The sequence below is a fragment of the Oncorhynchus mykiss genome, chromosome 21 (assembly GCF_013265735.2).
Source record: "Oncorhynchus mykiss isolate Arlee chromosome 21, USDA_OmykA_1.1, whole genome shotgun sequence".
NCBI lineage: Eukaryota > Metazoa > Chordata > Actinopteri > Salmoniformes > Salmonidae > Oncorhynchus > Oncorhynchus mykiss.
Genome location: NC_048585.1, coordinates 50,474,208 through 50,488,726, shown reverse-complemented (window position 1 = coordinate 50,488,726; position 14,519 = coordinate 50,474,208). Strand labels below are relative to the sequence as shown.

The following is a 14,519-nucleotide window of genomic DNA, read 5'->3' as shown; positions in this document are numbered from 1 at the left end:
TATGATGTCAAAAAGGTCAACACCTGTGTCCACGGTTCAGACTGTTTAGAGGGCATAGCCTATAACTAGGACACAATTCTGCGCTTTTAAGTTTTATTTTACAAACTTGATCCAATGTTAGATGAAAACACTCTAGGTCTATTTTGGCAGCTTTGTGTTATAGTCTTTTCAACAAAACGTTTATAAAATGTCTACAGATTAAAATATTTAAAAAAAAATCTAAAGCTTAATTTTCATGAACACTATATATACTGTAGGCTATGATGATTATAACAACAAAAGTTGCTTATAACATGAATTATAAGATAGTCATCAGGAGAAAGGGATGAAGGAGGTGAAGGAACAGATACTCAACCAAAGGAGAAGGACAAGTCTGTCAAGGTAGGATTGGTCCTTTGGTCATTTTTTTTCCCTTCTCAGTTAAGCGATCTTGTTTCATTTTACAAACTTGATTCAAAGTCAGACAAAAAAGAGGCAGGCCTATGTCTTTCGACAGCTTCATGCATATAAAAAAAACTCTTACTTTAATTTTGATGAACACTGTGAAGAAATAAGAGTTCAGGTGAAGAATGAGAGGAAGGTAAGATTAGTCCTCTGGTCATTTGGGTTCTTTGCTAGGTTTTAATTACTATCTGCCTATGTATTGGCTAAATAATGGGCTGCATTGACTTGGTGCAACACATTAGGGATAATAATTAATGTGGTACCTGAAATCTGTTTCCTTGAAGACGAAGAGAAAATCAAGTTCCAAGAACACTTCTGAAGCAGGTTAGATATTTTTCTATATTAAATTATTGCTTTTCCCAGTACGTGTACTGTTTCGTTAGTGTGCCCTTTGTTGTTCAGATTCATTTTTTTTAAACAAAACAGCTCATGTCCTTTAGGTTCCTCAGTGGCATTCTGTTCACCCAGAGCTCAGTATCCAGATAAATACCAAAACAGAGCTGCAGTAATTCAACTCTTACAGGAGGAAGGCACTACGGAAGAGTCTACTTTACCCGAGAGGATGTCTGCTTCCCAATCATCATCAATTTCATGAGGAATTTCACTGATAGGTATGCTCAAAATCTTTAAATAGCGTCCATTCTTTATACAACAACCCTGTCTGGACCACTACAAAACAACTGAACATGTTAACTTGTCTTAATCAGGCAGTGGGAGGTGATTCAGGAGGGCATGAGAAATCCTGTAAGTTAATCTGTCAACATTTGATGTGATTATTTGATAGAAAGTTGGACCTGAAGTTTATCACATTGACTAACTAAGCACTTGACACCACAGCCTCTTAAAAATAAGTATCATGCTCTTTTTTTGTATTAAAACAAAATATAACGGGAATAGAGTGAAAACAGTTTCCCATATAGCGGAAGAAATCCTCACCCTGAAATCTAGCATATGACAGTTCTAAGAATGAAAAGCTAAAGAACAACTGTTTTTATGGTAAAGTAAGAAGGCAGACACCACATCTTTAGAGAACTAAATATTACAATTATTGTGATTTAGGTGAATTTAAAGTAGTTATTTGTAGAGATCAATATGTAAACATTAGTCAAGATTGATCAATTCTTGTGTTTGTTTTGAAGTTCCCAGACGTCGTTGCAGAGGGCACATCGAGGAGACGCTCGACTGACAGATCCTCTGAATGCCCTCTTTGGGATCACAGAGGCCACAATTCTCCAAACGCTGGGTGATCAATCCTGCTCTTCTGGCTCACCTGGATTGACCAGATCTGTGGTCAGAGATGTCGTGAGTCAGGTGAACTCTGACATCTCACTGATCATCTCCTGTTCCAGCTCAGGTAAATCAAGACCAGTGTTGTGTGACACTGGCAGGCGATATGCCATGCAGGCCGCCCAGAAACTGGTGTCTTATCTGTGCCAAGTTGCGGAAATTTGGAGTCACTGGACAGGCTGCTTCTCAAGCCAAAACCAATCCATCTAAGGAGAATGTGGACATTGAGGCTTCCCTTGCACTGTCAACAGGAGAGGTCATGGCTGTTATGGTCAACTCCAGAGAATGCCAGGGAGGAGAGTAAAGAACAATGGATGTGCTTCGAGAAATCGCACAAAGTCCATTTTTTTTTCTCCCCCGCTTCAAGGGATAGTGTTGGTGGTCTTCTGGAAGACTCCCTAGCAGAGAAAAACAATCTGAAAGAGACTGTATCCTCTGGCTGCTTGGTGAGTCCAAACATCCTCATACTTTCACCTTCTGAGAAAAAGTTTGGATCTCCTGTAATGACAACCATTGAGAAATTATCCAGTGTTGAATTGAAGTCAGAAGCAACTAAAGTTTTTAGCGAAGTCTATCTGCACAAACGTCTGCTTGCACACCTGAGCTTTCAAGTAATCTGGCCAGTGAAAGGAATCTACCAGCTATGTCAGAAGACCATTTAACAACTACAAAGAATGTAGGTTCTGAAGCCTCAAATGGTGGATTCCTTTCTGAGGAGCAGGCCCAGAGTGGTTCCAGTTCTCCTCAGGCTGTGAAACAAGGCAAACTACTGTAAATCGCTCTGGATAATATAATCTGCTGAATGACTCAAATGTAAATATGACACCAACGACTGATTGCTCTCGTGACATTAGGAGGCTCTGAAGGTTTAAGAAGTAGTACGCTAATCAGATGTTCAACAAATACGCAGTTTATTTATCAGTTTACATTTGCTTCAGCATTGTTAATATTGAGTTAATAAGGGCTCAGTAAACTACTTACTTCAGTTGATTGAAAAACTATTGGTATAATATGGACCTCGAGGGGACCTGTAACATGATGCAACATGAGTTCTAGGATAAATACAAATTGAATATACCGGCAAAAACGCTGACTGCAACATATGCACAGTAGCCTACATAAAAATTGCTGACATAGAATACGCAATAACACACAGACATGTCAAGTTCAGAGATCATTCTGAAAACAATGTATTGCCTGCCCTAATACATACTTTCAGAAGTAAAATCTCACTAGTGATATGGATTGTCTGACTAACACAGACATTTGATTAACTTGACTACTTGATTTTAAACATCCTACAATTTGGGGAAAATAACCTCAAATTCTATCTAGACTACAGAGAGCTCAATCTGTGAGAGTCAATCCTCTGAGATTCATAGAAGGAAAGTTTTATATCTGATAAACAACTCACTGAATAGTAGGGTAAAGCATCACTGACATAGGACTCTAGTCTAACTCACATAACTCAGCTGTGGTCTTAAAGCAATGAAGCCAGAACCCAGGATAGAGGGGCTGCGTGAATCTGGTCTGGACACTGTGGAGGAGGGTCATTGTGTCAGAGACACTGTAGAAGGACAGAGTGCCCGCCTGGTGATCCAGGTACACTCCTACTCTGGAGGACTGAGGGCGTGCCACTTCAGTCTTTACATTATTATGTCGGAAAAAGTAACCATTACTACAGCACTCTAAACTCCAGGACTTGTCATTGTGTCCAAATTGACAATCATCTGCAGGCCCAGATCGGCTGATGTCTTTATACGAAACTCCTGCATAAATCTTCCACCCACTCCACTCCACCTCCCAGTAACAGCGCCCAGACAGACCTTCCCTGCACAGCACCTGACACAATTGAGTGAATCTGTCTGGACTACTGTGGTAGGAGTAGCCTTTGCGCTTCAGTTTCACCTTTCTGTTCCGCTCAGACAGAAAGAGTTGTCTGTATAACGTGTTTGCGTCCAGGGTGAGCCGACATGAATCTGAGGGAAGAGAAATTTAAGAAATAAAAATATGATATGAGTCCCCCTCTTTACTTGTATCTCAGGGTTTGTGGCGAGTACCATTGAAAATACAACTGTTAGCAATTGGACTCACATTGTAAGAAGTCGGCTCTGGTCTTGGGCTCGGGTGGGTGTAGAACATCCACTAGATTCACTGAAACGCACATTCACACACAGTGAAAGAGTGTTATGATTAGACAATATAATGCAGTGTAGGTTAGAACTTCAATGTCATCAAAGTATGCAGATGGAACTCTACTTTCTAACCTACCTCTGGTGGAGATTCTGCACCATTCTCTCTTCAAGATACCCTCCAGTTTCTCTCTCAGGTTAGACACAGCCTCACTCACATCCTCAAAGTACTGAAGAGGACAGACGTCGATGGTGGGCAAGTCTGAAAATACACTGGGACTGGCGAGAGACTGATAACTCTGCAGAGAGAGAATTTATTTGTATGGATGTTTGACAGTCAATCTTCTGTGTGAACTAACAAATTCCTAAAATGAAGCACTTTGCCTCTCTACGAGAGACATAAGTAGAAGTCCGCTAACTATATAAATAACATACTACTCACTACTTTAGCTAGCTACAAAGGCTTTGGTAAACCCACCCCAGAATAACGAGTTCCTTTTGCAATAACAGACAGATGGTCACTCAGTGAAGCTACCTCCAGGAAATGGATGTGATCCTCTGTGTGTGTCAGCTTTTCCAGCTCAAACTCTCTCCTCTTCAGCTCAGTGATCTCCTGCTCCAAACGCTCCATGAGGGCTTCAGCTTGACTCACAGCTGAATTCTCCTGGGCTACGATCAGTTCCTTCATCTCCGAGCGCCTTCTCTCGATGGAGTCAATCAACTCTGTAAAGATCCTCTCACTTTCTTCCACTGCTGCCTGTGCAGAGCGCTGTTAAAACACAAATGTAGACAAGAGATGGCTTCATGTTAAAAAGTATATTCTATTTCTCTGACTTGGAGCCTCAGAAGATTGCAATATCATATCATTGTGGTTCCTGAGATATCAAACGCTTCTCCAGGCGGTTTGGGATCATATGATCTGCCCAACACGACTGCAACAAAGATGACATGGTTAATCTCCTCTGGTCAATACTCACGCTGAGAAACTCCACAGCCTGTTGCAGTTCCTTCAACTCTTTCTCCCTCTCCTGGACTCTCTGGTTGACCTTCTGCTGACTTGTCCCTATCTGCTTCTGTGGACAAAAAAACACTTTATTGAGCTACATGGCAAATCTGCATAATATGCCTATCTACATGTGATGTTTTTTTGCCATGTTGTTTTCATCACAATAACTAAGATTAGCTCCGATTCTCACCTGTTTCTCAGTCTTTTCTGCAGTGATTGAGACTGTATCATGGCCTTTATGTTCATCCATGGTACACAGATAACAGATACACTGCTGGTCGGTCCGGCAGAAAATCTCCATCAGTTTGTCATGATGAGAGCAGATATTGTCCTGTAATTGTGTGGTGGCTTTGACCAGCTTGTGCTTCATCAATGGAGCTACATTATAGTGAGGCTGGAGATGAGTCTCGCAGTAAGAGGCTAGACACACCAGACATGACTTGAGAGCTTTCTGCTTCCTCCCATTGCAGAAATCACATTCCACATCTCCAGGTCCAGCAAAGCACAGAGTAGGAGAAGTAGCCTGGAGCCCTGTCTTCTTCATGTTCCCGACCACCATGGCTAGCAGGCTATTCTTCATCAGAGCAGGCCTTGGGGAGAAGGTATGTCTACACTGGGGACAGCTGTAGACACCCGTTGGGTCATCCTTATCCCAGGAGTCCTCAATACAGTTGCTACAGTAACTGTGTCCACAGTTGATAGTGACCGGCTCTTTCAGTAAATCCAGGCAGATAGAGCAGCAGAACTGGCCCTGGTCCAGGAGAACTCCCTGCTCAGCCATTTCACCGATCACTCACAAAGACACACCCCGGCAGTAATGCTACATACAAACAAAACGTGAATTAATCTAGACAGCTAGACGATTAAAATATATCACAGCCACCTAGTTGAACTAGTCTAATTCCAATTCAATAATACACATTTTACCAGTCGTGATGATCAATTCAAGATATGACAATTCAAATGTGGTTCTTATTGTTGAATCGACTAGCAGCGAAGGATCAATCCGAGATCTGTAGGGGACAAAATTATGCGCAACACAGGAAGTATGCAGATCAGCATCCGGCTAATTATTTTCTTCTTGAAATATTTGGCGGTTTGAAGAAGACATTCATCGAAGTTGGCATGCGTAATGTCGATTAACTACATATGTATGGTGTACATGCTTTATTTTTTACGGCAATTGTATTTGTATCATTTGTTGGAATTCGACGACGGTAACGTTAGTTACTATCGCTAGCTATGTTCGCTTTCTGCCCAACTAACGTCAACTAGCTAGACAATTTAGTTAGCTACCGTTAATTTAGTTGCATCGTATGTTTCAGTCTTCTGCTAGCTAGCAGTTAGATCACTTTTAGATCTCAAAACTGTCAGCTTGCTGGAAGAATGTCGACTCTTCAGAGAACGAACGGTAAATATCTGTGGTGGTCTCTTGTGGGTCTTGGATTTCAACCCGAAGTCGCAGCATCATCAGGAGCCAGCAAAGCCAATGTTAAACACATCATTCTTGGACCGTAAGTATTGATTGTTGTGGTAACAGCTAACGTTAACAGTTAGCGTTGACAGTATCAACATCAGTCTTGCAACCCTGTTTCAATCCAGTGAGACAAACTGGCGATGACATGACAATAAAAATAATAGGCATAGGTAGAACGACTCGATTCTCTCAGCTCAGTCAGAAGCCTGTTTTGACACCAGTTTCTCACCAACAGCAATATGTTTGACAAACCAAACAAGGACGCATTCTACATAGTTACCAATTTCCTGTTAGAAAAACTCAACCCCGCACGCTTCCACGATGCATACAGGTATGAAGGTCCCAGTCCCGGCTTGTTTCTTTTCACACATTTGTCATTTTTTGCAATCATGTAAAATGCTGGGTCTTGTATGCAGGCATTGCTGGCCAGTGTTGGACCACAAAGCAGATGCCGAATTCCGTAAGGTGACCTGTGCTTGGCTGCGAGATCTAATGGTAAGGATTTGACATGTCTTCTTTCAGATGTGCACGATTTGACCTACTTGTTGCAGCAGACTACTGTCTGGTCAACAGGTCTAAAGTATTTGAACATTATCTGTGCTTTCAGGATGAGCAGGGGAGCACAGTTCCCAAAGTGGTGGCGTCACTATTCCTCTCGCCTGGTGGACCCAAGTTCGTCAACCTTATGCTCCATCTAGCCAATCATGTCATGTTGCATGAGATGAAGACATTTTCAACAGGTAGTAAGACCTATACAGTGCATTCGGAAAGTATTCAGACCTTGACTTTTCCACATTTTGTTATGTTACAGCCTTATTCTAAAATGGATTAAATTGTTAGAGTGCACGTGCCATTAACAGTGGGCATATTTGCTATATAACACACTTTTTTGTTGTGACAACCATCGGTAGAGTTAAATGTGAACCAATTTAACTATTTTTTTTTGGTACATGGGGATTTGACTGCAAAGTTATTTTATGTGCACTACGTCATCACGCACAGACTTTTTTTAAATATTTTTTTTTATCCGCAAGAAGTAATTTTGATGGAAACATCTCTGGTGGGAAAATTGGCATATTTTACAATAATCACTTTGTCAACAATTGGATGGAAACCTAGCTAGTGGGTATTTTCAGTCAGCCCAATTCTGATATCAGATGAGCTCTGGAAGAAGAGAAAAAACTGATATGAATGGTCTGTGATTGGTCAAAGACCGATTTAGTGAAAAAATATATCAGAATTGGGCTGCCTGTGTGAACGCAGCCAATGTGTGTTAGATGGCACATGGGTCCCAGAGGCAGCGGCAGCCCCTGCCTCTTCTGTGGAAATGGCGCTGAAGCGGTTTCAGCTGGTCAAGACCAGATTCCTGAGAGGAGCTGTGGAACAGGACCTGATGCTGCAGGAGTACCAGAGACAGGCCCAGTAAGTCATGGCTACTACACAAACCACAGGCATTGGATGTGTTTGTAGATACACTGGTGTTTTACAATGCCTATAAGTGTCTAAACATTTGAGACCAATTCGGTTAGATAAAAAAATATATATATAATTTAATTGGTTAGGTGTGTTGTGATTCTGGCTAATTAGCACAGGTGCAAATGATGAGCAGGCAATCATCAAGCCACCCTCGTAAAACAGGTGGTCACAGAGGTTTGGAGTTTGTATGCCCTGAGGTGAATGTCTTGCCTTTGCCAGTCAACTGTTTCTTTTCAAATGTGCCTTGTTTTGGCCATTCTACATCTGTTCTCGCTTGTAGGTCTCGAGTGAAGTCTTTGAGAGATTGGAGGGCTGAAGATGCAAAGTATGATGATTTGCATAAGTATGTATGAGTCTCCATCTACCCTTTTTTTAAGTATATATTTTTTGGGACTGTAGTTGAGATGTAATTTTTTTTGTATCAAACATACACCGAGTGCTAATAATCAATGGCAGCTGGTAAAATAAATGTATTTCCCCTGCGCAGGCGTCACAAGAAAGTTGAACAGGAGGGAACCCCTCAAGCTGACAAGATTCAGAAGGTTTTCCTTCATTTTATAAATGACTTATAGTTTGTATAACATGATTAGAAATGGACATTCATAACATTTCTATGTGCAATAGTCTGACCATTTCACCTCTGAACACACCCAAGGTGCGCTCCTTGTGGTCATTCATGGACGGAGTGCTGTCCACCCTGGAGGAGGAGCGGCGGGTGGTGGAGAGTGTCATCAGGGGAGATGTGGACCAGTACACCATGGATGGGACGGACCTTGCCCTCAAAATCCCCCGGGTTCTGCTAGAGCAGATAGAGCAGTTATCCCACCTGGTGAGATGTGCAAAAAGGCCTTTTTAGCTTAGCGGGTGATGGTGCATTTGGAACCTAGTCCATATGTCAGTGCAATGTTTCCCAAATCTCTCAAGTAACCCCAGCTGTTCCACATGTTTATGTTCCAGAGCTAGCACAACCGATGAAACTAATAAATGGTAATTTAGTTAACTGATTGAATCAGGTATGCTAGTACTGGAAATGCTACAAATAAGTGGAACTTTCTGAGTGCTGTGGGTACTGCTCTAGTGTTTATCACTAAGTAAGTTCTGTGTGTTCGCCAGTCGAGTGTGGGCAGTGTTTACGAGGCAGGCCAGCTGAACATCCTCTGTATGCTGGAGCTGCTCCACCAGGCTCTGGTCCTCCTAGGGGAGGAAAGGACCCGGGTGGCAGGACACACCCCCATTGCCCAGCTCCACCCTTTTCACCTGCAGGAGAGGAACCTACAGATGGCCCGTGCCATGGAGGATCTCCGAGTCATGAGGTGGGCTACAAACTGCTATTGCAGAGGCTTGCTTGTTGGGGAACTACTACCCAGTTTATGTATTACTGGTTGAATTGCGTAGCAGCATTTAACATGTTTGTAATTCGTTGTCTTGTAACACAAGACCGCAGCAATTTAAATCCATCTTGGACAGTATTAATAGCTATTTTAAACTGTCAAGCTCGGTTCTCTCTGGCATCACTGCATCCCACTGTCTCTCTTTACAGGAAGAGGATTTCAAAGGAAGAAATTCCCGAGGTGAAGAGCCTCATCAGAAAGTTGGAGGCGGAGTGGGACCGGAAGTGGGCGGACTGTTTGAAACGCACGCCGCTGACCTCGTTCCTCAACAAGGATCCTGTAAGTGCCTTTTCTGGTTTGACATGGATGTATTAAATGGCTTTGTCCAGCAACAGCCCCTACTGCCTAGGCCAGGGCTATTCAAATCTGACTGAGGGATGTACTCTCTCTCTCTCTCTCTCTCTCTCTCTCTCTCCCTCCCTTTAGGCCCTGGACTTTCTGTTCCCCATGGCTCCTCTGTCCTTTGAGCCGGCCACCGACGCCAGCTTCAAATCCAGCATCTTCTCTCAGTATCCGGCCAATCTACCCGGTGAGTAAAGCAAAACAAAAGATTTCCACTTCTAAGTTGCTTTTATTGTTTAACTGAATATTTTAACAAGTGGTACCTTGTGGTGGTTTCATAACTTAGAATTTCCTGAGGAGAAGCCTGTGGCGACTGACTCTGTTCCAATGGAGACCGTTACCACAATGGATTATACCCTCAAAAGGTATATTAAAACTCTGCTTGCCTTGCATTCATTGCTAATGGGCAACTAGTATTCTGATTCCTCTGTTGTTGGGAGGCAGATACCTGGTCAGTCCTGAGCTGTGCTCTGTCCGTCACAAGCCCTCCCTATAGCATACCTGCTCTCTGATGACCAGGGCGAGTTGAATGAAATCGCAATGGACAGATACGGAGCAGACAACCGTTATCCAGTCTTGTTTTTTCTAACCATATTTCCAACATCATTTGATCCACAGAATGTCTTTATAACAGGTCTCTTTTTTTTCTCTTTTTTTAACAGCCTCTACCCTCCAGCTGTTGAGATGATTACATCTCTTCCTAGTGTGGCCATTTTCCCACTGACTCCCCTCCCTGCACTTTCTGAATCTCCTCTGGCTGTCCCTGCCAAAGCTCCCTCACCAAGCCACCTGCCGGTAGGTGATTTGCAACAGGCGTCCTAATTGGCTTTAAAAATATATATTTTAAGGCTTTGTTTTTAGCTCATTCAATGTTATAAGTCTGTTTTTTAGATTTAAAGGCTTTTGGCCTTTTAGTCACCCCTGAATACCAAAATATGTCCCTAATTTATGTACATGTTTAATCACATAGGTTATCTAGAAGAAAAATAAATGCACACCTATTTAGGTGAGGTGCTGGCTAGCGGAGTAGAAAACTTGAAAATAAAAGAGCCGCACACTCTAGGAGCTCGGATGCAAAAATGTAATTACCAACGTTTCAACAGCCAAACTGTCTTCATCAGGGTATGATAATCACCTATGTGACCATTCTGTTTCTTTATAGGCCAGTGTAAGGAAGACTCCTCGTGTTTCTGCAGTGAAGAAAAAGGCTCAGATCCTTGACTCTGAGTTGGACAACTTAGTAAATCGGGTACAGTTTCCATATGGGGGTGCTCTGACTGTCGCTAGCTCTCCCTATAGCATACCTGCTCTCTGATGACCGGGGCGAGTTGCGTGAAATCGCTACGGAGCAGACAATCCATACCTGCATCAGGGGTTGGAACTGGTTTTGGGAACAGAGGAGAATATATAATTTAGTGAAATTAGGATGCTAATAATGGCCTAAACCATTCCAATTCACATGTCATGATGCTCAGCGCTTCAAGCCAAGCCCCCTCAATGTTCACCCCTCTTTCACTCTATCCACACCCTCACATCACGTGCCTGCACTTAACTGTTCATCAAGCATGTAAACAACTAGCTTACATGTTCCATAGCAAGCTGCTCTGTCCACGCTAATTGCTGGAGTTAATGATTGGCTAAATGTAAAAACTGATGATTTTAAATGGTAAAAAATAACTATTTGAACCATTACTTTTTGGGGGTTTGAACCGGTTCAGAACTGTATAATGCTGGTCGGAACACTGGAACGTAACTAAATAACTAGGGGTTCTGCTCAGCACGATTGGAAAATTTCTGTTCTAACCCACTGATCTGTGTATGACTGGTTTTGTCTGTACCATGTTGCTTAACATTAACATTTTCAATTCCTTACTGTTTGTGTGCGTTTTTAGTTTGCGGAGGCTGTGACCCCCAGCCCTGGCAACATAAGTTTACGAGGACTTGAGCTGGGAGACATACTCGATACTCTTGGCGAAGACCCTTTCTCCACCAGGAAGCAGATTCCACGCACCCCAGAGAGTTTGAGTGAGTATTGGGCCTTATTTGATGTAATTTGAAAGGCAGAATGCTCTCTTCAATTTGGCCTTTTGTTGGCCAGAGGAGCAATGTTTTCATTCCCCCCCCCCTCAGTTTTGGATGTGAAGAGTTCCTGGCAAAGGGCGGTGGAGGAAGGGGAGGCTCAGAAGGCCTGCCTGTCTGCTACATTTGACTGCGACAACATCCGTGGGTGCCTCATGCCCCTCAGCGAGGTACATGAGGCCTCCCTTGGCCATGACTTTTCCTCCCTGAGCACAAGCCTGGATCCCACCAATGGGTGCAGTACTGCAGCCCCCCAGCAGGCTTCCCTCATGTCCACCCTGTCCTGGGACTCCTCCAACATGGAGGCCCTCAATAGCCTGAGCAACAACAACGTGGTCCAGTTCAGCATCAACCAAGAGGTGTTCCCTGAGCAGTACAGTATAGATCAGGAGACACTTCCCGAGCTGCCGGGCAACGACAGCAGCCTCCTGACCTCCATTAACTCCAGGGACATATCCAACACTGAGGAGGAAGAGCTGCTCCTCCCCCACATCCCCTATCTCCTCCCCACAGAGACTGAGCCAGCCCTGCTGGATGCACGCAGGCGTTTGGACAAGATCCAGCAGGCTTTTGGAGAGGCCTCCTTCATGGACCACCGCCAGGGGGTGCCAGAGCCCTCTCTCTCACAGCATGACAAGAGGACCCTGGACGCCAGAGACAGGCTGATGGCAGCAACACTGGAGACCTCAGCCACAGTGGAAGTGACGGACAAGGTCTTTTCCCTGGATCTGGACACTCTAGAGAGCCCCTCACCGCCAAGAACAGGGCAGTATAACCTCCCGCAACTGTTCACATTCTCCCCCATAGACGACCTGTAGTGTCTCCACATTATATATTTTCTGAGCAGTCTTCTAGTTTCTTACTTTTTCACAATTAAGGCTAACTCATTTCAATGCACATGCAATTAAAATATTTGTACATATGTGTGCCAATCTAACATGGTCTGAAACTAACATGGAAACAAGTTTTTTTTAAATTATTTATGTCTAAGATGACATGATGGGTGAGAATAAACAAACATGAATTGTATATTGTTAAATGAATTAAATTGTTACCAATGTCAATCAGGGTTAATCTTTTTTGGGATTAAGTTCCTGGACTTGTAAAGGCCTTGTTTACACTTGCATGGAGTTATTGGGGGTTCAATCATCTAAACTACACTGATGCAATAATTTCAAGGATTTTACTGCGTTACAGTTCATAATGCATTTTTTTTTTCAATTGACTGATTTCCTTAAGCCCTAATCTATGGATTTCACATAACTGGGATACAGACATGCATCAGTTGGTCAGATACAATAACATAATAATAGGGATGTGCATCAGAACCAATTAGTGTCTGGTGTGACCACCATTTTCCTCATGCAGCACAACACATCTCCTTCAGAGTTGATCAGGCTTTTGAATGTGGCCTGTGGAATGTTGTCCCACTCGTCTTCAATGGCTGTGCGAAGTTGCTGGATATTGGAGAGAACTGGAACATGCTGTCATATGTCTGAGTATGCAGGCGATGGAAGAACTGGGACAATTTCAGCTTAGAGGAATTGTGTACAGATCCTTGCGACATGGAGCCGTGCATTATCATGCTGAAACATGAGGTGATGGTGATGGCGGTGGCTGAATGGCATGACAATGGGCTTCAGGATCTTGTCAAGGTATTTCTGCATTCAAATTCCCATCGATAAAATGCAATTGTGTTTGTCTGTAGTTTACACCTGCCCATCTTGGGGCACTGTTCACAAAGTTGACATCAGCAAACCGCTCCCCCACACGTCATACACGCTGTCTGCCTGGTACAGTTGAAACCAGGATTAGTCATTGAAGAGCACACTACTTCAGTATGCCAGTGAGCATAGTGTTTGTGTGATATCTACTTCAGAATTTTATTTTGGACTACTTTTACTTCACATTCCTAAATAAATGTACTTTTTACTCCATACATTGTCCCTGACACACAAAGGTACTTGTTACATTTCCAATACTTAAAAGGACATGAAAATGGTCCAATTCACAGAAGAACATCCTTGGTCATCCCTACTGACTCTGATCTGGTGGACCTACTAAACACATGCTTTGTTTTTAAATGATGTTGGTCTGTGCCCCTGACTATCCGTAAATGTAAGAACACAAGAAAAGTGTGCGGTCTGCTTTGCTTAATACACGGAACAAAAATCTAAACACGTAAGGTGTTTGTTTCATGAGCTGAAATAGATCACAAATGTTCCATAGGCACAAAAAAATGTATTTCACAAATTTTTGTAACCGGGATGTGAGCAGTTCGTTGCCAACCTGACAGGTGTGGCATATCAAGAAGCTGATTAAACAGCATGATCATTACATAGGTGTACCTTGTGCGGGGGGGGAAATAAATAGACACTAAAATGAGCAGTTTGGTCACAACACAATGCCACAGATGTCTCAAGTTTTGAGGAAGCGTGCAATTGGCATGCTGACTGCAGGGATGTCCACCAGAACTGTTGCAAGAGAATTTATTTCTCAAACCTTAAACCTCCTGCAATGTCGTTTTAGAGAATTTGGCAGTGTGTCCAATCGGCCTCACAACCACACACCACATGTAACCACACCAGCCCAGGATCTCCACATCCGGCTTCTTCACCTGCGGGATCGTCTGAGACCAGCCACCCGGACAGGTGATGAAACTGTGGGTTTGCACAACCGAAGTATTCCTGCACAAACTGTCTGAAGCTGTTTCAGGAAAACTCCTCTGCGTGCTAGTCCTCACCAGGGTCTTGACCTTACTACAGTTCGGTGTCATAACCGACTTCAGTGGGCAAATGCTCACCTACAGAAAAGTGTGTTTACAGATGAATCCCGGTTTCAACTACCGGGCAGATGGTGTGGGCGAGGGATTTGCTGATGTCAAA

The 14,519-nt window shown here is 43.2% G+C and overlaps 2 protein-coding genes and 1 non-coding gene across 7 annotated transcripts; 2 read left to right on the top strand and 1 right to left on the bottom strand.

Moving 5' to 3' along the window:
• Positions 1-2,625: 2,625 nt before the first annotated feature.
• LOC110500645 (tripartite motif-containing protein 16) lies at positions 2,626-6,885 on the bottom strand. 4 transcript variants are annotated; one of them, XM_036958114.1, is made up of 7 exons: positions 6,627-6,885; positions 5,060-5,689; positions 4,841-4,936; positions 4,399-4,632; positions 4,003-4,162; positions 3,826-3,885; positions 3,181-3,710 (listed from the first exon to the last, which is right to left on the bottom strand). In XM_036958114.1, exons 2-7 carry the CDS (start codon positions 5,648-5,650, stop codon positions 3,181-3,183), a joined length of 1,671 nt encoding a protein of 556 aa, XP_036814009.1. In that variant the 5' UTR covers positions 5,651-5,689; positions 6,627-6,885. The 4 variants fall into 4 exon arrangements, with proteins under 4 accessions (XP_036814010.1, XP_021433806.2, XP_036814009.1 ...); XM_036958113.1 differs by lacking the exon at positions 6,627-6,885 and adding an exon at positions 5,797-5,916; XM_036958115.1 differs by lacking the exon at positions 6,627-6,885 and having other exon boundaries at positions 2,626-3,710; positions 4,003-4,093; positions 5,060-5,882.
• Positions 5,955-12,698, top strand: LOC110500644 (HAUS augmin-like complex subunit 6). 2 transcript variants are annotated; one of them, XM_021578127.2, is made up of 16 exons: positions 5,955-6,383; positions 6,582-6,677; positions 6,763-6,841; positions 6,954-7,086; positions 7,624-7,768; positions 8,103-8,165; positions 8,310-8,364; positions 8,478-8,651; positions 8,936-9,135; positions 9,363-9,492; positions 9,640-9,742; positions 9,842-9,920; positions 10,218-10,350; positions 10,718-10,804; positions 11,448-11,580; positions 11,686-12,698. In XM_021578127.2, the coding sequence occupies exons 1-16, from the start codon at positions 6,256-6,258 to the stop codon at positions 12,450-12,452; spliced, it is 2,505 nt and encodes an 834-aa protein (XP_021433802.2). In that variant the 5' UTR covers positions 5,955-6,255; the 3' UTR covers positions 12,453-12,698. The 2 variants fall into 2 exon arrangements, with proteins under 2 accessions (XP_021433802.2, XP_021433803.2); XM_021578128.2 differs by lacking the exon at positions 10,718-10,804.
• LOC118943015 lies at positions 9,990-10,120 on the top strand. Its single transcript, XR_005038752.1, has one exon.
• Positions 12,699-14,519: the final 1,821 nt, after the last annotated feature.

Coding starts and splice junctions, on each gene's coding strand:
- LOC110500645 (XM_036958114.1), bottom strand. CDS start 5,650: ATGGCTGAGCAGGGAGTTCTCCTGGACCAGGGCCAGTTCTGCTGCTCT. Junction 4,937..5,059: donor CAGAAAAGACTGAGAAACAG/GTGAGAATCGGA, acceptor TTTTGTCCACAG/AAGCAGATAGGGACAAGTCA. Junction 4,163..4,398: donor ATCACATCCATTTCCTGGAG/GTAGCTTCACTG, acceptor CTCTCTCTGCAG/AGTTATCAGTCTCTCGCCAG.
- LOC110500644 (XM_021578127.2), top strand. CDS start 6,256: ATGTCGACTCTTCAGAGAACGAACGGTAAATATCTGTGGTGGTCTCTT. Junction 8,652..8,935: donor TAGAGCAGTTATCCCACCTG/GTGAGATGTGCA, acceptor TGTGTTCGCCAG/TCGAGTGTGGGCAGTGTTTA. Junction 9,921..10,217: donor ATGGATTATACCCTCAAAAG/GTATATTAAAAC, acceptor TTTTTTTAACAG/CCTCTACCCTCCAGCTGTTG.